This window comes from Ictalurus furcatus, chromosome 3 (assembly GCF_023375685.1).
Source record: "Ictalurus furcatus strain D&B chromosome 3, Billie_1.0, whole genome shotgun sequence".
In the NCBI taxonomy this organism is placed as follows: Eukaryota; Metazoa; Chordata; class Actinopteri; order Siluriformes; family Ictaluridae; genus Ictalurus; species Ictalurus furcatus.
In genome coordinates this window covers 25,577,242-25,600,485 of record NC_071257.1, presented here as the reverse complement: position 1 = coordinate 25,600,485, position 23,244 = coordinate 25,577,242, and the positions used below count along the sequence as shown (strand labels likewise).

The 23,244-nt window shown below is 39.6% G+C and overlaps 2 protein-coding genes across 7 annotated transcripts in view; one reads left to right on the top strand and one right to left on the bottom strand.

Annotated features, from left to right (window-relative positions):
* The window catches only part of ide (insulin-degrading enzyme), a 32,951-nt gene extending 13,226 nt beyond the window's left edge, over positions 1 to 19,725 (top strand). For 2 of the 3 annotated variants that reach the window (XM_053621690.1, XM_053621692.1), the window contains exons 10-25: positions 462 to 542; positions 1,129 to 1,232; positions 3,743 to 3,845; positions 4,307 to 4,429; positions 4,647 to 4,729; positions 6,227 to 6,371; positions 10,099 to 10,209; positions 11,504 to 11,624; positions 12,535 to 12,626; positions 13,549 to 13,660; positions 14,140 to 14,307; positions 15,333 to 15,605; positions 15,778 to 15,839; positions 16,894 to 16,966; positions 17,065 to 17,132; positions 17,214 to 19,725. In XM_053621690.1, coding sequence (XP_053477665.1) covers positions 462 to 542; positions 1,129 to 1,232; positions 3,743 to 3,845; positions 4,307 to 4,429; positions 4,647 to 4,729; positions 6,227 to 6,371; positions 10,099 to 10,209; positions 11,504 to 11,624; positions 12,535 to 12,626; positions 13,549 to 13,660; positions 14,140 to 14,307; positions 15,333 to 15,605; positions 15,778 to 15,839; positions 16,894 to 16,966; positions 17,065 to 17,132; positions 17,214 to 17,309 — 1,815 coding nt within the window. In that variant the 3' untranslated portion in view covers positions 17,310 to 19,725. Of the gene's footprint in view, positions 1 to 461; positions 543 to 1,128; positions 1,233 to 3,742; positions 3,846 to 4,306; positions 4,430 to 4,646; positions 4,730 to 6,226; positions 6,372 to 7,278; positions 7,424 to 10,098; positions 10,210 to 11,503; positions 11,625 to 12,534; positions 12,627 to 13,548; positions 13,661 to 14,139; positions 14,308 to 15,332; positions 15,606 to 15,777; positions 15,840 to 16,893; positions 16,967 to 17,064; positions 17,133 to 17,213 lie in introns of all 3 variants that reach the window. The other variant, XM_053621691.1, reaches the window with a different exon arrangement.
* Positions 19,726 to 19,905: 180 nt separating this feature from the next.
* The window catches only part of marchf5 (membrane-associated ring finger (C3HC4) 5), a 44,158-nt gene continuing 40,819 nt past the window's right edge, over positions 19,906 to 23,244 (bottom strand). For all 4 annotated transcript variants that reach the window (XM_053621702.1, XM_053621703.1, XM_053621704.1 and 1 more), the window contains one exon: positions 19,906 to 21,869. In XM_053621702.1, coding sequence (XP_053477677.1) covers positions 21,753 to 21,869 — 117 coding nt within the window. In that variant the 3' untranslated portion in view covers positions 19,906 to 21,752. The remainder of the gene's footprint in view (positions 21,870 to 23,244) is intronic.

The following is a 23,244-nucleotide window of genomic DNA, read 5'->3' as shown; positions in this document are numbered from 1 at the left end:
GTTGCTTCCTCATGGCATTGTGGCACACGTTATACGGGTGATTCTCCTTATCCCTGGTAGTTAGTCGGGGTAAAGAAGAGCAATATTTATGCATGTAACTATGGTTCTGAGAACATTGTGTAATATCGCTGTCTTTCAGTCTTCTGCAACTCCCTTACTTAATAGAACCGTAGTTACATAAGTAACTGGTCATTTATTTGCATATACTCTAAAAGTTATCCATAAAAAAGTCATTACATTTAGCATTTACAGTAATCAAGAAATTTATATTAATGTACATTGAAAAATGCCAATAATCCCCCCCCCCCCCAACTGTGCTGAACTTTCTTTTATTTCGAGATTTTACTTATATCAACCAAGTAGAGTCACTCAACATTTAAAGAATAAAGTAAGGGTGGTGGCACAAATTAATAAATGTCTTTTTAAGATACCTTCATGTATTACAATTTTTTTCTGTGCAGGATTTGAATACTGTAGCATTCAGATTCAAGGATAAAGAACGCCCACGTGGATACACATCCAAAGTAGCTGGACTTTTGCACGTAGGTTCTCTCTTCAGCCCTCAAGCTTCGAGGAGTTTGAACGGTCATCACCATTGTCACGCTCAGCTACTGATGTCGTCTACTCCCTGCATGCTGCCCCCGCCTCCCCTCCCATACACCTATTTATTTGGATAACAGATGTTTTACTAACACCTGGCCTTAGAGTTAATGCATGCTTGTCACCTTTCCCTTGCTTACTATAAGCAGTCTCTCAAGAACTCAAAAACATGACGTCATTCCCATGTGGCAATCAATTTGAAGTGGCGTGTACATATATTTTCAGTTTCCTTACGTGAAACATAACATCTTATGATGAATGGTCTTAATGAACTGGATCAATGTATGTTTTTTTTTTTTTTTTTTTTTTTTTTTTTTTTTTAAACTTGGTGGAATCATGTAATTATGTGACCCTCTCTGTTTGAGGGGCCACATCTTTACCTGTCTGCCTAAAGTTGCAATGGCACGCCTTGCAGCTGGTATAGCAGCAGGCTCAGAAAATTATTTATGCGTTTTTCACCAAATTGATTCAGAGTACTGTGTGTCACCATAATCCTTAATGCAGTAAATTTGTGCATGTTTCTTTCAGTATTATCCACTGGAGGAGATACTTGCTGCAGAGTACATGTTGGAGGACTTCAGACCAGACCTTATAGAGATGGTGCTGGATAAGCTGAGACCAGAGAATGTCAGGTGAGTCAAAGATGTATATATTCCCTTAAATATTTGTCAGTCTGTTTTTAATATTTTTCTTGAGAGCCAATATGTCCTTGCAACACTAGCTCAGTCCTGCTGAATCACTACTACCTTAACTCTGAGCCCTTCGTGTGGAAACGAGCCTAGTACACTTCATGTGAAAAATATAAGATTTATTTCTTGGGCACAATTCATGGCCTGAAAAGTAGGTCAGGCAAAATCGCTTCTGCCTCTTTAGGGAGTGATTGAGTTTGCCTAGACTTTGGACATATTCCTTGCCTTACTTCAAAGAAGCATCCTCCTGTTTGAACACTCTTTCATTTTGAATGTCAGTAAACTGTTTTTCTTCTTGCCATGTTGCTCAGGGGCAAAACAATACTGTGTCTAGATATTGCCTTGAATTTGCTACAGTGTTTGTGTGTGTTTGAAAATTAAACGGCCTTGTGTATTCCTCTGAAGTTTCAAAATAGAGCTGTTCCATAGTAAGAATCAAAATGTGGCATTTTATTTTGTCTTATTGACTGCATCTCGGAGAATGTTAGTTTTATTTTCTTGTAATTTTCATACATTTACCAGAGATGAAAGATTCAGGCTACAGATTTCGGCTGAAACAGTTACTCAGAGGTATCGCAACCCTACAAACCAGCCTATTTTTAACACCCAGTCCTTTCAGGTAATGATTTTGTATCGAGATGTAATGGTATGAAAATTACATATCATGATTATCATGACTAAAACTATCACTGTCATCAGTATTATCACGGTATTGTTATAACATGCTGAAAATGTACAAAAAGTACTGATACACACACTGAAATCATTTATACAGGTTTTATGTTTGACTATAAAGTGATAGATGGTTGTCACTAGGCTTGCTGCGATAGTCGGTGTTCCCAGTGTTACACGGTGTTCAGCCGCACACCAATTAAATCACTTTCCCATCGCCGCACTGCCCCTGCTGTCGTTTTGCTTTTTTATAGTAATAACAATCATTTAGACAGTGATGGCACTATGGAGAATTTCTAACCTTTCAAGAGGACCAAATCTGAAGTGTGGTCATATTTTGGATTTTATAAAAAATGCTGAGGGAAACATAATTGAAAATGGTAAGCCTGTCTGTAGAGCTTGCCAGAAGAATGTTGCTTTGAAAGGGGGCTTTGACGTGTTTCCCTCTTTTCCCCTTTACTTTTAAATTGCTTAGGAATGCCCGTGCAGCCGTGTGCATTTCACTTTGCTTTCGAATTAGCAGCAGTTGCTTGAATGGTGGGTTCATTATTATTCTTAATGAAGAACACAACAACAAAACAGTACAACGACAAACTCACTTATATTAAACCAAATCTTCGGCCATCGTCCTGTCAGTCGGTTCGCCTCACTCTTCCTGTCAGTCGGCTCGCCTCACTCTTCCTGTCAGTCGGCTCGCCTCACTCTTCCTGTCAGTCGGCTCGCCTCACTCTAACTGTCTGTCGGCTCGCCTTACACTTCCTGTCTGTCGGCTTGCCTCACTCTTCCTGTCAGCTCATGCTGGGAGTGTGTGGACAGCATTTACTGCGAGTTTTACAAATCACGATAATCACGCACGGTTTTAATGATGATTAAATGTGTCACGGTAATACTAACCGCCGGGGAATTTTATCGTGGTTTATCATGTAACCGTTTCTACTTGTGTACATCTGCTTATCATCAGTTGAGGTTGATGATCCTGCACACCATCAACCTGCTATCTTGTATAGTTTAATGTCTCTTTCAGGGTTATGATGGAAATGGACCGTCGTGTAGTTTAGTTACCAGACAGAAGCTGGTAAAAAGCAAGTGTGTCTGGAAATCCATTTATGTTTGCAAATGACTCATGCAGGCTCCTGACTAGGTTTAGCAGCTGTGCTTATTGAAAGGCAGCCTTGGTGATTATGGTTCCTTAAGCTGAGTTTCAAATCTTGTGAAAGATGTACAGTAGAAATCCATGCTAACAGCCATGGATTGAACATTTAGAGGCAGGTTGCTTATTCGTAGTTAATTACCATTGACATTTAAACATCAGAGTTCCAATCTTTTCATTTTTCCAGTAGAGGGGGTTTTGGACTTGTCTTTGGATTATACTTGGATTCACATAGTCTCTCCTCAGGTCTGGAGACATTGACTATTTTGGGTTCTGTTGTGCAAATGATTGATTTTGGTGACTCAGAATAGCAGGTCATTGTTCTGAAAGCCCTCCATCGATCAGAGCAGCACCGATTATCCTGGTGCATATCTGTCCAGATACAGCGCATCGATCCCTTTCTTGGTACTCTAGGTTGAAGGTTCACTGGAAACTCAAGCTTTCCACATGTAATGTAATAATCCTGATTCTGAGAGCCACTTACTATAGAGCAGATTGGCTAAAAGCAGAATTCTGCAGCCTGGCTCCCCCAGGGAGGCTGTGAGAAATGGGAAGTGTCAGTGTCTGTAAACTGAGAGCGGTCTGATTGTAGCACAGGTATTTATGTTTGTCTATTCCTGTTCCTCTTCAGGGTCGCTGTGGTCTCCAAGTCATTTGAAGGACAGACTGACAAGACAGAAGAGTGGTATGGAACACAGTACAAGCAGGAATCTCTATCTGATGAGGTCATTAAGGTGAGATGCTCTTCTCTTGGATTGCAAGTAGGATCCGTTAAAATAAACTGGCTAATTTGATTTATTCTGTAGTAATCTAAGGAAAAAAACATCTCTATATGTAAATTGCAAACCATTTTTGATATGTACACCAGTTTTTCCAACTTTCTCTACTGTAATGTACATCTGGATGAGTAGACTTGTGGGTAGTGATCAAATTCTGATAGCTTAATGCCAGGTTGTGTTTTCTGTACCCCATCATAGCTTGTTTAAAAAAAACAAACCCACCCGATTTTGGTCAATATAAGCAATAACAATAGAGTAAGGAAGATGCCATAGTGTACAATGACCTTATAGGAATGGACGTTTTAAACCTTATTCTGTAATAATTTGCCTTTTCGTTTTTTTATCGCTTCGCAACAGCTCCACTTTGTGTGGGTTTTAAGCCAGATGTCATCATTGATTTCATTGTTCTGTTTCAGAATTGGCAAAATGCTGACCTCAACGGCAAGTTCAAACTGCCGATGAAGAATGAGTTCATCCCCACCAACTTCGAAATCTACCCTCTTGAGAAGGACTCCCCATCCTACCCCACTTTGATCAAGGTGTGTTGTTTTTTAGCTCCATTCTTTACCCTGCTTTCCAAAACCTTTTTATTTGTATAACTGATGGTTTCACGCTCTTCACTTCCATTTAAATTCTGACTTGACTTTCAGTTCTTTTATTATTGCTGCAGAATGAGTTGTGACATGACTAGTGTGTATACCTGTGCTTTTGTCTTCTGTCTGCAGCTCAAACTGAAAGTGTGTTCTCTTTCTATAGGATACTGCGATGAGTAAAGTGTGGTTCAAACAGGATGATAAATTCTTCCTGCCCAAGGCCTGTCTAAACTTTGAGTTCTTTAGGTAAGTGCTTATAGCGAATCACTCAGTGAGATTTAAGACTTCAGACATTAATGTTATTTCATTTACAGCCTCACTGTCATTGCATGCTGGAGGTGCTGGTTGGCACTTTGCGACTTGATAAACGTTTGTGATATTATTGTATTTTCTATCATTTCTGAAGTGGAGACAATTTTGTCGTTGCAATTTCAGGTGTATCACCCTAATTACCCTGTGTTGCTGATGGAGCGGGCGAAAACTGCCCTGGGCCTCTATAATGGTGTTAATCTGTTACTAATCCCTTTATTAATAGCCTTGTAATTTTCTTTCAGTGCTTTGTTTATGTAATTCTCTTGTAAGGTAAGTTTTAAGTTCTTCAACTTAAATGCATCTGTGTGTATGTTGTAGGGATGTCACGATACTTGATACCAAAGTCGATACCATGGTGTGGTTAAAAAAATAAAATAAATAAATTTAAAAACTCTCCTGGTGGACATCCTCCTCTGGCTAATACTGGCAAAAAGAGAGACGGGGGAAATTTTAGTTATCAAACACTGTCTGACAATGACTAACAAAACAGTGGAGGTGCTCCTAAACGCTCACACACACACACACGCACACACCCCTTATACTCTGAATGCAAGCATTAGTTTAAATTCACTGATATGGTGGCAGGCCAAAAAGATTTATTAAAACCATTAAAATTTGAATTATTTGTGACATCAGGCTACATTTAGCTGACAGGACACGGGCTGAATGGCGATGCATGGTGGCCCATTAGGAGGTAGTTTATAACACTGCAATGCGTTAGCGTCGTAAACAAATAACCGGCTATCGCTAACATTACATGTAGCATAACATTAGCTGGTTTCACGGCCACAATGCCAGCTGCCTCAAACAAACATAATATAGGACCTAATTTTAGGTGCTTCGCCAAATTCCAGGTGTTTCCTCGCTTTGTTTGAAATGAACGATCACATCGGTTACACACCGGCTTCACAGGATCAATTATATGTTTGTTGTCATCCGCCTTGAATGCAAAGTGTTTCCATATTTGACTCTTACCTCCTTTCCTCTCAACGAGCCGGGGCAGAACTAAAAACTTGTCGCCATATTTTGTAGTTTTTCCCGTGTGCTTGTAGGCGTTCTTCTTCTTCTTTACCACTTGTGGACCAACTAAAACACTTGCGCGTATTTGCTGCCCCCTTTAGTTCCGGAAGAATTGCAACCTCGGTACCTTCATAAACAACGGTTCCCCCACTACTGCAGAAAAAGAAGTACTGTCATGTTTTAAGAATGTTGGTACCGACTTGGTAGCGAAGTATCGGTTCTCGTGACATCCCTAGTATGTTGTGATTTTTACCTCTTCTTTTTTATTAACCCTTTCCATTTTTGCACAGCTTCTTTATTTACAGCTGTTGCAGATGTTCTTGCCGTTATTACTAGAGTGTAGCAGTGACGTACACGCCCAAAGATGCTAACCTAATATTTTTGGATTGATCAATGCTGTTGTCTCCACAGCCCCTTTGCGTACGTGGACCCGTTACATTGTAACATGGCATATTTGTACCTTGAACTTCTTAAGGACTCCCTCAACGAGTATGCATATGCAGCTGAGCTAGCTGGCTTGAACTATGACCTCCAAAATACCATCTATGGGATGTATGTAAGTATCCAAATTACCCTCGTTGCTCTCATTTTGCATCCCACTTCATGACCCATCTTACCACCATTATACTGCAAAGCAATCTGCCCCTTCTCTCCTCTCACAAAGCCACAGTCCAGGAGGCTAGATTGTGATTTGGAAGTTTTATGAAGCTTCCTAGCGTCAGTATTTATGTATAAGGCCATACATTTAGTATGTCGCGTTCGACGTCTGGGATATGGGATTTCTGTTTAGTCGGCTGCTCTTGAGTGGCTGAATCTGATTATATAAGTTCTTGTTTTAAACAGATTTTGCACCGTGTAGTATGGAGGTGACATTTTTCCATAAAAAAAAACTTTCTTAGTACTGCCATACAAAAATCTGACCACTGTTAACCACTTAACCTGTGTGTTAAGCTAGCTAACCTGGCTAATTTTACTGATTAACCAAACATTTTGTTTATTTTGGTGTATTTTCAAGGGTTTGGCTACTGTCAAAAATCTCTGCGAATATGAGAATGTAAATCACATGCTGATTCTGAAATCCCACTTGTGTCTGTCTCTGACAAACGCAAGCTATAAGCAGATAGCAAGCTGGCTAGCTATTTCGAATACCAGAATGACATGGGGACTTGTGCAAAGTGCATATAACGTGTATATGCATGACAGGAAGTATTCCAGGACCAGTGTTGGGAACCTGTGGGGTCAGTGGTAATTTCTGCATTATCCATTGTTGGCTCTGCCAGTGTTGAGGCTGCATATGCATACTCTTAGAGACACGTTTCCCCCCCTCCCTCCTTCTCTGTCTGTCTCTTGTTTTTCCTGTTCTTTTCATCTGTCATTCATGTCTTTTTTGTTTTGACAGTTTTAAGTCACCCTTTTCCAACACACGTGTCTTTTTTTTTTTTTTTTTTTCCTGTTTTTGTTAGTCGCTACCTATATGCAGATCCCCTGCACTGCAACATGACGTACCTGTTTCTCAGGTTGTTGAAGGATGATTTAAAAGAGTATACATATGCAGCCCGACTGGCAGGGCTGAGCTATGGCATAGCCTCAGGCATGAATGCCATCCTTGTAAGTATGGCACGTCCACTAATCCATCACGTGTGGCAGGGTAAAGGTGTAGGAATGCTTGAAACTTGGTAGTGTGCTAAATCTGTTTTCCAAAGGCTTTGCTTATGTCTTTGTCAGTGCATAAAAGGTAAGTGGTGAAAACCTAACCATCAGCACAAGCTAAGCGGACGTGTCCAGCCCTGCTTAATGACAGCTGCTCCTCTGCATACAAGCATCTGCTCCTTCTTATTATGTGACCTTGTATTGTAGCTTGACACGCTGATTTATAGTGTCCATGTTTAAAGACAACTCGCAGGGATAACGCACCTATCAGCACAACCTCGCCAGCCGGACGATGCTCTTTTACTTAATGAATGTCACTTGCTAGTTGGAGTCTTGCCACATTGGCTGCCATTTTGTTTTGTTTACTCCATTAGGCGTCTGGAAGTCCTTTAGAGTCGGTTATGGATAATAGTCTTTAGAACATAGTAGTTATGTCTGTAAAATGGCCATTAATGGTTTAATACATTTGCTGACATGAGCTACGACCTGCAAGATGCACAAAGTTTGGTGTCAGTCCATATTTTACACTGATGAGTTTTTAGGGCTGCACTTATTACTGTTCTGGGCTTTTGCAGAGGATGCTGTTGGTTTGTTTGTTTGTACTTCTTAATTCCCTATGCTATTTAATTAATTCATGTGTTTTTGCCCTGTCTTTTTGGTAACAAATCCCTGTAGGACACACTGGCTCACCAGAGATGTGTATGATTTAAAAAAAAATAAATAAATAAAAAAATTGATTGTAAAATTAATCTGCGTAAATTTCACTGTCCACATCAGCATTCTGTGAGTTTTGTGTTTAGTTTACACGTTTGACCCAGATTTGTATGTTCTCTCAGAGTAACTGAGTGTAAGTACTAGTGCTAGTACTAATGCACTCACTGGCCACTTTAATAGGAACACCTGTACCTCTGTTTGTACATGCAATAATTCAATGAGCCAATAGTGGCGGCAGCACAGTGCATAAAATCAAGTCAAGAGCTTCAGGTAATGTTGGCATCAATTGTTACAACAGGGGGAAAAATGTGATCTCAGTGACATTGTTGGTGTCAGACAGGCTGGTTGGAGTCTTATCAGAAATTGCTGATCTCATGCATAAGTGTGGCTGATTTACACACATAAGAGTCTCTAGAGTTTACATAGAAAAACAGTTCTGCAAGTGGAAATGCCTTTTTAATGAGCAAGGTCAGAAGAGAACTGTCAGACAGGCGCAAGCTGTTAGGATGCAGGTCACCGACGTTGGAAAAATATCACCTGATCCTTTTCCCAATCTTCATCTGTCCACTTTTGGTGAGCCTGTGCCCAATGTAGCCTCAGATTCCTGTTCTTGCCTGACAGAAGTGGAACCTGATGTGGTCTTCTGCTGTTGTATCCCTCAATGGTTAATATGTTTTGCACTCTGAGATGATTTTCTGCTCACCACTGCTGTAAAGAGCGGTTATTTGCGCTACTGTAGCCTTCCTTTTAGCTTGAACCAGTCTGGCCATTCTCCTATGATCTCACTCATCAACAAAGCTTTTCTGCCTGCAGAACTGCTCCTCATTGGATTTTTGTTTAGTTTTTTGCACCATTCTATGGACGTTCTACTGACGCTCCATATTAAAGTATCAGTGCTAATAATTCTAACACTATTTTAACATCAATGTAGAGATTACTGAGAAAAAGCAAACCACCATGCAGGATGTTCTGTTTTGATAAGCAATTAAGAAAAAGCCAGCTGAGCTCTTGAATCAGCTTCATTCATATGATCCGTTAAATCACTGCTTTTCAATGGTTTTAGTAGCTTCATGAAACTGTTTCTTATTTCTCGCACTCGACTTTCCCTTTGATCAACACGGGCAGCTCTGTTCACTGTAACATTTGTGCTCGTGACGGCTTTCTGGTTTGTTGCCATACTTGTAGAAACTGTGAGAGAACGTTCTGTTCCAGGTAGAGGGTGCATCCTTAATAAACGTGCCAGTCTAACACACTAACTCTGCACCTGGAACTGCTCATGCGCATCGCACTAAAATAATTAAATATAATTACTCTGTAACCACTGTGGCAGCTTCCATGTGTCAGACTGATGTTAAGTGTGATTTCATGTTACAATTTAGCTAACAGTCTATAAATTGTTTTAAGTATGGTTTAAGTAAAGCCAGTCCTTTGCAGGTGAAGAGGGAATGAAGTGAATAGTGTTTGTGTTTTTCCTCACATTTTTAAATCTGGTTGTATTACTCTGTGATTTGCATGCTTTTCTTTTACTGCCTTGAATAATCATTATTATTTATAAGCATACGGTATCGTGTTTAATAATTATAAACACAACCCCACTTCAATGTTGGTTGAGGCCAGATCAGTTCATTCTCAGTTCTTACCTGTGAGTGTGAGAGAGAGAAATCTCTTGGGGGTTCTCCGTGTAACAACCGGCTGACATTTTGTTGAATAAAATGTAAATTAAATTAATAACATTTTCTGGACCGTGTGCCAGACTGGGTCTTGTGGGGGTGTCGGGTGTCACAGCTAGATTCACATTAGCAGTGCTTATCTCACAGTGCTGTGCTGAGCCGTGCTCCTGTGCTCTCCCCTGCATACACATGCCCACACATCACTTAGGTATGAAAGATTTTTGCACTAACATTGTCTTTCTGCTCCAGCTCTCGGTAAAGGGGTACAATGACAAGCAGCACATCCTGCTGAAGAAGATCATTGAGAAAATGGCCACGTTTGAGATTGACGAGAAACGCTTCGACATCATCAAGGAGGCGGTGAGCAGCGCACACATCTTACCGTTAAAACCCTTCCCAGCCAGCGCATAAATGTCCTGCAACCCCTTTTGAAAACACATTGTCCTGTCCATATTAGCCAGCCTGAAGGGTTCCAATATAATCTGTGCCCAACAGTCTTCACTTCCATTTTGTGCCCACATCGATGTTTTGGTCTGTAGTGGCATTTATTCCAGCTGGAACTGAAGCGGATTTTGTCATTATCTTACACTGCTGGAAGCCCTCCTTTATCAGAGTTATTATGCCTATAAATAATGTCAACGAGAATCTAATGTAAATTTTAATAAAAATTGTTTCCCTGGGTTTAAAAAAAAAACACTTTCTGGCTCCAGTGGCTATAATATTATTGTACACATTTTAATAATGTGCTTATTTTTTATTAGAATGTTTGTCTGGGTCACATTTAGGGATTTCCCATGCCTCTATTGTCATGCTAAATCTTAAAAGCTGTATCTTATGGTGCTTTTCCACTGCATGGTACGACTCGACTCTGCTCGCTTTTTGGGGGTTTTCCACTGTGGATAGTACCTGGTACTTTTTTTCTTTTTTTAAGTACCACCTCGGTCGAGGTTCCGAGCAAGCTGAGCCGATAGTAAATGTGAACCAGTCACTGAGGGAGTGAGGAATTCTCCTTAACGAGTGGTTCTGTATTGTGCCTGAATAAATGTCATTTAATACATACTTTGTGTATGGTAATATTCTATCAATTAAACATTATTTATCGTTTATCTCCTTTACAGATACAATTACAACAAAGTTTTCTGTATTGGATTTTTACATCTCGCTTGTTAGCGGTTTCCAAACAGGCGTTTATCGACGTCACGGCTGAGTCTAATCCGAGTCGTATCGAGCACTATGTCAGTTCTAGAACACCGTTATTTTGCATCCTTAATAGGGTCCATGTTCAGTGAACAGGAAATGCGTTTGGAATACGGCCTGACCATGTATTTGTACATGGCTTCGATAATACAACATTATTCCTCCACGAAGGCGAGCGGAAGATGGCAGAAGATGGAAGAAGCGAGCCGAGTCGAGCCGTACCTTGCAGTGGAAAAGTGGCTTTAAAAAAGGCTGTTTATATATTACATATTTTTCGTAACCATAAAATAACACCACAATTTCAGGTTTTAGTAACCTGATGACTGTGTGTTGGTGTAGAACTGGAAAGCCCGTCTAACCGTCTTAATCTTCTTTTACGAACTGAACACGTAATTGTTTTTAGCAGCAATTCTGGCTTTGCTGTATTTTTATGGGAACTTATTTGGTCCGTTTGCAGTATATGAGGTCACTGAATAATTTCCGGGCGGAGCAACCTCACCAGCATGCCATGTACTACCTGAGGCTGCTGATGACTGAGGTGGCCTGGACCAAAGACGAGCTCAAAGAAGCACTGGATGGTGAGTTGAATGCATGCCCTTGCACCGCCACATAGTTGCATAAGTATGCTGGTGAGGATGAATCATTGAGATGAATAGCAAGATAGTTAGTGATCTTAGCATGCAACATTTAGAACTTATTTACGTAACTGCAATTAAGCCTAACCTTAAATCTGGCCCATTATGCAACTAATAATGCTTTTTGAGACTTGTTTTTCTGGATGATTCCGTGTCTTAAAGTGATTTGGGTTTTTTTGGTGAAATAGGTGTTTCTAATGATAAGACACAATAATTACTTGCCTTTGGCTTCCACATGGAACAAGAATGCGACAGGAAAATTGCTCTTACAAACTCTGGACAGCTCCATGCCCTGTGAAAGCCTGTGGGCCCGTTTTGCATTTAGAAGCAGATGTTTCACATCATCATCTGCATCATTGATTTGTCTTATGATTGTTCTCCATTTCTTCCTTCTGTTCCCTTTGCCAAGGGCGGTTACGATATCTTTAGCTGTTAGTCCAGATCAGATTTCTCCGTCTATCCTGTCCTTCAGTGTCAACCTCTCGATCAGTCTTTTACCCGTAGGTTGTTAATACTACTATCCATTTATATGTTCTCTAATTCCTCCGTTCTCATTTTGTTCCCCGGTTATATTAGCTCTTCCTACTTCAGTCGTTCGGCTCTGTCTGTATCTGGGTCAGACGCTGTGTGAATTTAGAGTGGCCATTCTATACTGTGCGAGTGTGTGCATGCATTTTTGTTTTGCGTGCAGAGGAAAAAGGTTTGTTGATTAGTATGTATTAAGGCATCTGCCTTCCTTTGTACGTGTGTGCGTGTGTGTATACAAAGTAATTACACCCTGTTTTGCCGCTTTGCCTCGATAATGTCCGAGAATGGCTCAGTGATTGATTGCATATGCCTGAATCTATTTCAGATGTCACTCTGCCCCGCCTCAAGGCCTTCATACCTCAACTGTTGTCACGGTTACACATTGAAGCCCTGCTGCATGGCAACATCACCAAACAGGTTGGTTTGAAACCTGTGAAGGTTGATTTTGTGTGTGTGTATGTGTGAGAGAGAGAAGTATGAGAAAAAGGAGAATGAGGCAGGTTTTCACTACACTACAGAAGATCTCTTGAGATGTGACTGACATGAACTCACCCCCTGATCCAGATAAATAAATAAGTGCCCCTAAGTACCCCAGCACGCAAAAACCGGGTGTTTAAATGATGAGCAGCTCCTAGGTGGCTGATTATGAATCAAATTTATTAACATAGCACTAGAAATATTTTTTTTTTTACATTTAAAACAGACTCTGTGCTTGTATTAAAAACTGATTCAGAGTGTCTAAGACATGAGCTCAGTTTGTGATCTCATCAGGCCGATCATGTCTAATACGTCAAGCAACTGGAAACTTTTAGCCATAGAATCTGCCCAACTAATATTAGTAGTGAATAACAGTGTGATTTTATTATGGTATCTTTTGAAATGTTTGACTATTGTTGAGTAAATCATTGAATGCGTCATCTCTGAAATCTCACACATTTCAGATGGGCAAATGTTTGTGGTCACCTGACCATCACTCCCATGTGCTTGTTGAAACATCTCATTCCAGTTAGCCCCAGGCACCTAGCGTTTATAGAATGGCAGGGGCAAATTTCTAATTTGCCTATTTCTGCATATTCATATGTCCCAGCAATTTTAACGTCCTTTTGATAATTGTAGTGATGAGAATTGACGCAAGGTTGAGGTTTCTAGAAAAGGAAAATCTGAAATGGTACACACACAGTTAAGGATTCTTTATTTCAGTATTTGCTGCAAACCGATGGGTAATTGTATAAGCTGATTTTGATAGAGGCCAGTAATTTGATCAGTTACTATATTTGGATGTTTAGTAGCTTATGAGCAGCTTGTGAATAATTCTCTCCATCTGTGCCTGTTTCTGTAGTCTGCACTCAGTATGCTGCAGATGCTGGAGGACACGCTAATTGAGCATGCTCACACCAAGCCCCTCCTCCCAAGCCAGCTGATTCGCTACAGGGAGGTGCAGGTGCCGGATGGTAAGTGCTGGAAGGTCCCCCCACGCACATCACATACTCTCTTTTATATAACCTCACAGCAGGACACACACGCAACCCTCACCCAGATTCCTAACATTACTGGCTAATGCTTGTATAACGTATCCTGCAGCTGTGTCATGAAATCTTTCTGCTTTAATATTGCATTACTGGTGCTGGTTCTGAACTGCGCAGGGTACAGTGAAACAGTAGTAAATGGGAGCTCAAGGCAAAAGCAATAGCGCAGTTGGACTCTCATGGAAAGCTGGCTGTTTCCAGTGCTAGACGCTTACTAATTGCTCATTATAGCTTTTCATTAACCAGACCTGTCATTTAAGGTTGCTTGTTGTGTTGTTTTGAATTGCTTCAGATTCGTATAAAATGTGTACAAAATGTCCATGATTTGTGTGTCTGTTTTGTATTTTTGTACGTGTGTGTCTGTCATGACTCCTTGTCTAAGTCCAGTTCTCTGTGGTTATCAGGTGGCTGGTATGTGTACCAGCAGAGGAATGAGGTCCATAATAACTGTGGTATAGAGATTTACTACCAGACGGACATGCAGACTACACATGACAACATGCTGTTGGAGCTCTTCTGTCAGATCATCCATGAGCCCTGCTTCAATACACTGCGCACCAAGGAACAGCTGGGTACGTTGTACGCACGTGAAACCAGTGTATATCGGGACGGCAGGAACATCTTTCACTATTCGGATACCATTTGAATTGTATTATTAGTGTATTCCAAGGCAAGGAAAAAAATCCTCTTTTGAATGTTTAAGACACCGTGTTATCCTTTTAGTCAGCAAATGCATCTGCTGAAGTCTATTGGAACGGTACATAGTAACATTTTTGCCCCAATGAACTTAGTTGCTTAATGTAGGAAAATGCTTCTGAAAAAAAAAATTCCAACAGACAATTATTGGCGTCTGTGACAGTTTTCTGTGTGAAGAGTGGATATTTAGGTGGATCTTAGCAGTCTAAGAAATGTAAAATCTAGTTAAATATCTGCATAAAGAAAACTCGAGTACTACTACCACTGTTAGTGACCCAAAAGTCTCCATACATAGGGGACTGTGTTTGCGAGCACCATGTCGGTTGTGTCTTCGTTAGTGGATGTTTGTGGACGTCCACTTACTTGGTTGTTCCGCAGCACATCCAGTCTTTTTGAATTGGTTAATAAATTTGGTAACAGTGTTGGGTGATGTGCTTGCGTTCTTCTTTTGTCAAAGGCATTCATATAGCCTGCCTATCTCTGTATCTATCTATCTATCTATCAAAAATGTTTATGCTTCCTGTTGTTTTTTTTTTTTTTTTTTTTTTTTATAACTTTCTCTTGTTTATCTTGTATTTTAATGTTATTGTTAAGCACCAGTACACCAAGACAAATTCCTTGTACATGTAAACCCACGGTACTTGGGAATATTTTGAGATACTGGATTTTTGATTTCCATGAGCTGCTGTAGCTGCAACAGCTGCTGCAGCTGTAATTGTCAAGATTAAAACAAAAAAAAGTTTCACTTTAAGTGTAATGAATCTAGCATATATGAAAGTTCCACTTTTTGAATTAAATTCTGGAGAAAAAAAAACCTTTTCCACGATGTTAAAATGATTTGAGCTGCACCTGTATGCTTTTTCCAGCATACCGTTTGAACTTGATATCTCTTTTCCATCAGGCTACATTGTGTTCAGCGGTCCACGTAGAGCTAACGGCGTGCAGGGGCTTCGTTTCATCATCCAGTCTGAGAAAGCCCCTCACTACCTTGAGTCACGGGTGGAGGCCTTTCTCAAGACCATGGAGAAGAATGTGGAGGAGATGAGCGATGAAGCCTTCCACAAACACATCCAGGCCCTGGCCATCCGCCGCCTTGACAAGCCCAAGAAGCTGTCAGCTGAGTGCGCCAAGTACTGGGGCGAGATCATATCCCAGCAGTACAACTTCGACAGGGGTGAGCAGCACACATTCGACTGTACTCCGTACAACTAGACACACTAATATATGGAGTTTTTTGTTTGTTTTTTCCCGTCCCTCAAAGCTGCTTTAAGATAAACATGCAATTGCTAATGAACGTCCTGAGGCAAAGCTCTCTCACAGGTTTAACATGATTCTTTCTCACACAGATAATATTGAAGTTGCCTATCTGAAGACGTTAACGAAGGACATCATTATGCAGTTCTACAAGGTACGTGTCTCACCTTCTCATTTGTACCAAATGCTCAAATTTCTCCCAGTTTAGTCACAGGTAATCTCCCAGTATAGCAGAGTATTGGCACCAACCCAAATCTAGAATTCTCCATGCCCTGGTCAAGTTCCTGGGTCTGTTTCCCAACAAGGGCTGCAACTAACAATTATTTTGATAATCGATTAATCTGTCGATTATTTCTTCGATTCATCGATTAGTTGGATAAAAAGGCCAAATTTTTTTTCTGTATTTTAAAAAAAAGGGTTATTTTCCATTCTGCCCAGTGTTGTCCTTCAAACATTGTGCAGAGGATTTTTAAAATATTAATGTTATATTTTGAAAACAAAAAAATCTTTAAAGCAGAAGTTAAATCACTATATTAAAAATGCTATAAAAAAGAAAAACACATAGACTAAGTGTTAGCTGGTAAGAGGTTGAATGTTCTGCAGTAACACACACATTCACTCATCTGAACACAGTAACATGTTACTTTATTCTGTAAATATATGACACTTCTTACATCTATATACAATTACATGTTCTAACCCCATTACAGTTACTGCTCTCAAGCACAGTTGTGCACTTTTCCCTCAGTGGTTCACTCCGTGACCTCTGCTGTTTTTCACGTGTTTTATTCATAGAAATGTTTTTCACCATTGTGAAGTGACGTCACTGATGGGGGGGGGGGGTTATCCACAGTGACGCCACAGACCCAACCAATCCATAATGACATCTATTGTCGATTATCGATTAGTTGTTGCAACTCTAGCCATAACGCAAATACCTGCAAACGTGGGAGGAGTTAACCAGCAGATGACCTGATTTTAGATTTTGGAATTGATCCAGAGTCAAGGTCACAGCAAGGTTAAGTGACTGAAATAGTTTTTTCATCATCTGCTTCGTTCCTGTTTTAAGTAGATTTTAAGGTAACTTCTGGCATATAAATTAGGAACAAGGAGTAGACTTCTTGACGAAAGAGGCAATCCTGTCCATGCCATCGGCGTCGAGTTCTACTTGTTCTCACAGTTTCTCTCTCTCTCTTCTTGCTCTAAAGGATCTGCTGTCTATTGATGCTGCTAAGAGGCACAAGGTGTCTGTACACGTGCTGTCTCGGGAGATGGACTCCTGTAAGTACTCGCCCGAGTTTGTGTGTGTTGCAGAGAACAGTGTGTTGGATGGATAGCAGTTTGATTGTTCAATATTGTGTTGCTTGTTCTAATACCAGGCCCAGTGGTGGGCGAGTTCCCAGCTCAGAATGATGTCAATCTCGCTCCTGCTCCTTCTCTGCCTCAGGTAACACTCTTCTATCATGTGTGTGTGTGTAACCAATTTTCTGTTTCTGCACTGATAGTCCTGTATGTTTTGTGTTTTCAGCCTGTGGTGGTCCAAGACATGACGGAGTTTAAGAGGAGTCTGCCCCTCTTCCCTCTCGCTAAACCTCACATCAACTTCATGGCTGCCAAACTGTGATCACACCATTTACAGAGCACTGCTGGGTTTAACTGAGACACGCAGCACCCGAGTTTAGAGCCAGTAACACCATCTTCTGTGTGTGTGTGTATGTGTGTGAGTAAAAGAATGACTTGGCAGAGGGGTAGCAGTGATGAGTCACCGTGTTGGCTACACTGCGATCACAGAGGAGCTGTTTATAATCACTTAACACACAGCTGTTTTAGAGAATACAAAACCAATTTGATTAATCAGGAATAGTTCATGTAGGTGTTGAGTGCTGACCACAGAGATGTTTTACTTTTGTGTTTACCTGATCATTATGATAAGGTTCAATTTTTCATTTCAGACATGCTGGAACTATTTTCTTTACTGTGCTTCTTGAAGAGAGAATCAACATTTTAGCAATCACTTGGTTTTTTTTTCTCTCTCTCTTATTTACCCAGAATCTAGGAAAAGCACTGATATTTTCCCCTTTGCGTGCAGGTTAAACAATCACTTCTGCTCGCTTAGATTCACTTCTCAACGCCTGCGTTTTTACTCTATTTATTACTTTTACAAATCGACTAAGGGAAGAGGTTTCTGAATTTTGTTCCATTTTCAACAAGCTGCATCTGTTTACCTTAATCTCGTCATGTCGCATCATCACTGATGTGTTGATGCTTGCTTTCTTTCTTTTAGTCCAGCAGCTCTCGAATGCCAGCAGTTTGGTAACTCGTGACGGAGTGATTCGACTGCCTCCTTCAACTTTAGAACACTACGAACAGCACAGTGTCCACGTTATTCGATATTCTGCTACATGTCCGTTTGCTAATCCTGCGGATTTCAATTTATTATATTTTGATAGTGTTCAGACTGTACAGCGCTGTACATATGCTGACATTGGAGTGATCAGATTTTGGGTAAATAGAGAATTTGTGGTGAATTGCTAGAATGTCGAGTTATTGAGCCCATTCCCCCGAAACTGCATCACTTTGAGTTTGAAAATGCTCATGCAACAGACTGTCTACATGTGCTTTCTATACCAGAAATATTTTGGCCTTAAGTAAAAAAAAAAAAAAAAGAAGAATAATAATTATATTTTAAATCCAGTGAAAGGTTTTAAAAATCTGGTATTTTATTTGAACTAGTTTAACGTTTTGGAGGAGCTGTTTTAGGCTACCGAGTAGATGGGCATGAAGCAGTTTTATTAGATTACTTTTCTTAAGGATCATACTCAAAGTGATTGTTATGGCTTTTTATTTTATTTGAAGTTGAAGGAGAACTTTAATAAATCATTTTTAAATATAATTTGTTACAATGTTTCTTGAAAAATGAGCATTGTGTTGCTAGTGATTATACGAAGCCAAAGGATGCTCAAGTTTAATAAGTCCACTGTTTCCACTTTCTCGGAGAGTGGTGTGGTGGTGGTTTTTGTTTGTGGGAGGAAAATTTACTGGCTGTAGATTTTTGGGTTCAGATGTGAACACGGACACCCTTTATCAGGCCCTTTGTGTGGTTTAATCCGAACCCGTTCTCGCTGGACATAAATATGCACCTCAAGTTAAGAGCAATAATATCACGGAGCGTCTTAAACCTGACGTCCTGCATGTGCGGTTAGGTCTCGATCAGGTCAGTGATGGAATATTAGGAAGCACTTCAGAGCCGTTTTACACACGTCTGTTTCCTCTGCATGGCGCATGTGGTGGTAGATACTGTAAGCATCTCTCAGGTCTCGACTAGCCTTGCCAAGCCTAACCACTGCACTGTTGATGTTTTTTGTCAATGGCAAAACCAGCTTTGTTTTTGACCTCCCGAACAGTCTCAGGCCTGCAACTATAATGCTGCATTTACTAGACAAATACTACACAATGACTGTGCTGGTGTAAAGAGGTTATTCCTCCTGGGATCAGAACCACACTCAACATTTTAAAGTTTTTCCCCTATGACTGAGAAACCGGGTCATCTCAACTTCGTTATTTATTTTTTAATCCCCAGATGTATAATGCTCGTTTTTCTCTTCTTTTTGTTTTTTGTTGCAAAACTGTACAGCAGTATATAGTGTGGACTGTTTGGAATGGCTCCTTTAACCAAGTACAGGCATTGTATTTAAAACTAACCCATTAAGTTTCCCAACACAAATGTTTTAGAGATTGAATGGGGGGAGAGAAAAATAACAATAATGGAGTTGGGTTGCAGTGTGAATTTATAACAGAAACATAAGTTAAGCTATACAGTTAATTACAGCTAACCAGTATATACAAGGTGACAGTAAATGCTTGTGAAACATATACATTTGATGATTTAGAAGAAATCAGAACCAGATGATGAGCACCAGTCAGCATGTGAAAGGATTGCTGGGAAATAACACAAACATCTATCTAAGGGGTTTTTAGAGCTCTACTGAATGGTACTGCTGCGACTGAATCTGTCATACAATTAAAAGTGATTAAATGACCCCTGGGCTGCTTCTTGTTACAGATTGTTGCTATGTATAATTTAACATTTATCAACAAGATCCACAGATAAAAGTGCACCTTCTGCACCATCATCAGTTCTTTGGAAATTATGTAGCTGGATATTTGGCAGCCTGATTTCAATTACTATTAAAAAAAAAAAAAGTCCATACGCCACATAGTCAAGCATTGGAAAAATACATTTATTCACAAATCAACCATAACTGTAAATTCAGATGCAATATGTATATACAAGTCATACATTTATACATCTATGCTTTGTGTTTGGCGTTATGGTGAGCCAGAGTTCTAGCATATTCAGAGAACTTGTTCGAGACACGGTGATTAAATGGCAATAAGCTGGTAAAGATAACCCTGTGGTTTTTATCAGTAAGTGTGAACATTTTCTGGATTAAATCATGTGTTAAGTGTCTAACAAGTGCTATAACTGACAATATTAAAACCTGCTAAAGCAGCTACTCAGCATTAAGGACTGAAGTAACTGCATCAGGTTGAAAAAGCTGAGCACAAGGCTGCTGTCAGTCATTATTGGCATGCACGATTTTCCCAAAATAGAAAAGAAAAAAAAAATCCCTCCATTTTAATACACTGATAGCTGTAGCGACACTCCCTCTGTTCTGATCACAGGGATAGAAAGCCAGTTAAATCAATCATCCATTATAACCATCACACACATTCAGTATATTAATGCACCCAGGTCATGTGTCCTGTAGTAAAGCATATAAGCTCATCCTGTGCCTTATTTATTCCTCGTTCCTTTGGAGACACCTTAGCTCCAGAAGAAAGTCCAGCAGCGACATCACATCATAGTGATTAGGAGAAGTTTCAGGTGTACCACAGAGAAATGGATTAAAACACTTCATCAGGATCATGAAGAATGAGTGAAGGTTGGGTAAGTGATGAAACTCGTCCTGTCCATACATCAAAGATTACGGCTTTCCCGGGAGTTTGATTTTCCAAACCGCACGATGAGGCGATCATCAGGGACTCGTTTTCTTTTCCATCATTAAACAGCACCAGAAATTAATCAGCTTAGAGATGTTAGTTCTAAATAACATCTTTAACTTTAATTGAAGGTCAGATTATTCTTTAGAAATAAATCTTGGGGTGAGCAATGACACACCTAGTCCCTTTTTAGTATCCTGCACATTGACTAGTAATTTGCATTTTCCTCCTAATGTCTTTCATTACACCAAACTGAGGGAGGCTTTTCAAGCTTGAAAGATTTGACATTAATCATGGTGTAGAGGCGATACTCCAGCTCTCATAGCACCTCATCATTTTACACCTGAGACAGGTTTCTGGACACATTAATACTAGTCTAAACTGAAAATACATTGAAGGTTCAAATTTTAGTTTCGGACTTGCTTCAACCTGCGTCCGGAATCCCAGCGTTTATCTCCATTAAAATGTAATGCAGGCTGAGCACATGCTGCTACACGTATACATTTATACAGCAGAGTCACTGATTTGTTAACGTCGCCCAGTCAGCACTGAAAGTGTATTCACCAAAAGGCAATATTCCTAATCCAGTTCACCTTCAGAGTAGTGTTTATAAAATCAATCATTTTTTCACATAAAACTCTTTTAGAATTCCACATGTCCTACTCTTAATTTAAAAATACAACAACCTATAAAATAGAGAAAAGAAGGAACCTCTCCCGGCTCTGATTATAACAGGGGAGAGGAAGTCTGAGTCTTTACACGGAAGGACGAGAGAGAGAGAGAAAAAAAAAAAATAAAAAATCAAATCACATTCTCAGGGAGAGACAAAACTGAACAGCTTACGTGAATCGGAAATGCATCAGTGTGTACTCCTCTCCTCTCAAATACACATTCCTCAAATCATAGCAGCTGCAGTAAAGCCTGTTCCAGCAGCAGTCATCTGTATTCGCTCTGCAGCACACACACATACTCTCTCTCTCACACACACACACAGAGCAGGTGGCATGGAGGTCTCGGTGATGTCTCAGTCTGTAAAGGGCTGTGGACGTTCGCTCTCGGCCACTCAGGCCTCCTCCGGCTCGGGGAAGTTGAGGATCTTACGATGGGCCTGGCGGAGGTACTGCTGCTGTTTGAAGTACACCTTAAACGCACCCTTAATGGCCACAAATGCAATGCCACCCTGCAGAAAGAGGAAGCATTGTGATGTACTATGATTGCTAATGTACAGGACATTGGTGAGACAAGATGTGAGCACAAATGTCTCATATTCAGTCATTTTTCAAGAGCAGTGTATAAATCGTTATTTAAAATGGTTTCCTGGTTCTATTCCGCAGTAAAGACGATTATGTTTAAGTCTGGGCAAAATAACTATTACAATAAATTACATAAGGAATAAAACATGACGGTGAACTGTTAAAAGGAAAATAATCCACAACGGAGTGGTATAATACAGCCTGATACACCACCCTAAAGTAGATTATTTTACTGTAACTGCATTTGCTCAAGTACTTTATTCCTCTTACACAACAGCTATTTGCCAACGCTACCAATTTTTTCTTTATTAAAGAACACGTTGTAAGTTTTTACCCCTTTATAGTTAGGTTTGATGTTGTGGAAGTTAGTTCTTGTTGCATCGCTTAATGTTATAGCAGCTACAAACAGTTGTTTCTCACCAGCCTCTTATTAACTCTCGGAGAGAGAAAATAAGATAAACGCACAGCTCGTCAGTTTCAGAGAAAACAAAGTGCAAAGCCGTGTCCAAAAACAGAAGGCTACAGCTATACTCTTAAAGCATGTATGCTGGGGACTCCTTCCAAAAATGCTAAAAAGAAAAGGCCTTCTCACAGAAAAAACTTCACGTCTACAATTACACATTTTCAAACATCAATTAAACCAACTTTATATTATGGGAGTGATCTATTAGTAACGAGGCGGCGTTGCTCCTCACTCGCAGTGTAGACGCGGTAATGAACAGTGTAGCGCCAGTCAGATCTGTATTGTCTAATCACCATCCAAGTACAATCAAAGTAAACAGAAGTAAAACAATATGCCTAAAGGCAGCGAGTAACAAACCATAAGGTGCATGAAAGGGAGATTATTACTAATTTAGGATTGTAGTTTAATTCTGCATCTATTTAAAAAAAAAAAAAAAAAAATGCATAAATACTACTATATAATATAAAAGCATCATCTATACACACACACACACACATATATACATATATATATACATATATATATACATATATATATACATATATATATATACATATATATATATACATATATATATATATATATATATATATATATATATATATATATATATATATATATATATATACATACACACATACATATATATACATATATATATATATACATATATATACATATATATATATATATATATATATATATATACACATATACATATACATATATACATATACATATATATATATATATATATATATATATATATATATATATATAACTTTTTAGTCTGAAGTTTATAACTAACTCAGTTTGTGGATTTTATTTAAAATAAATGA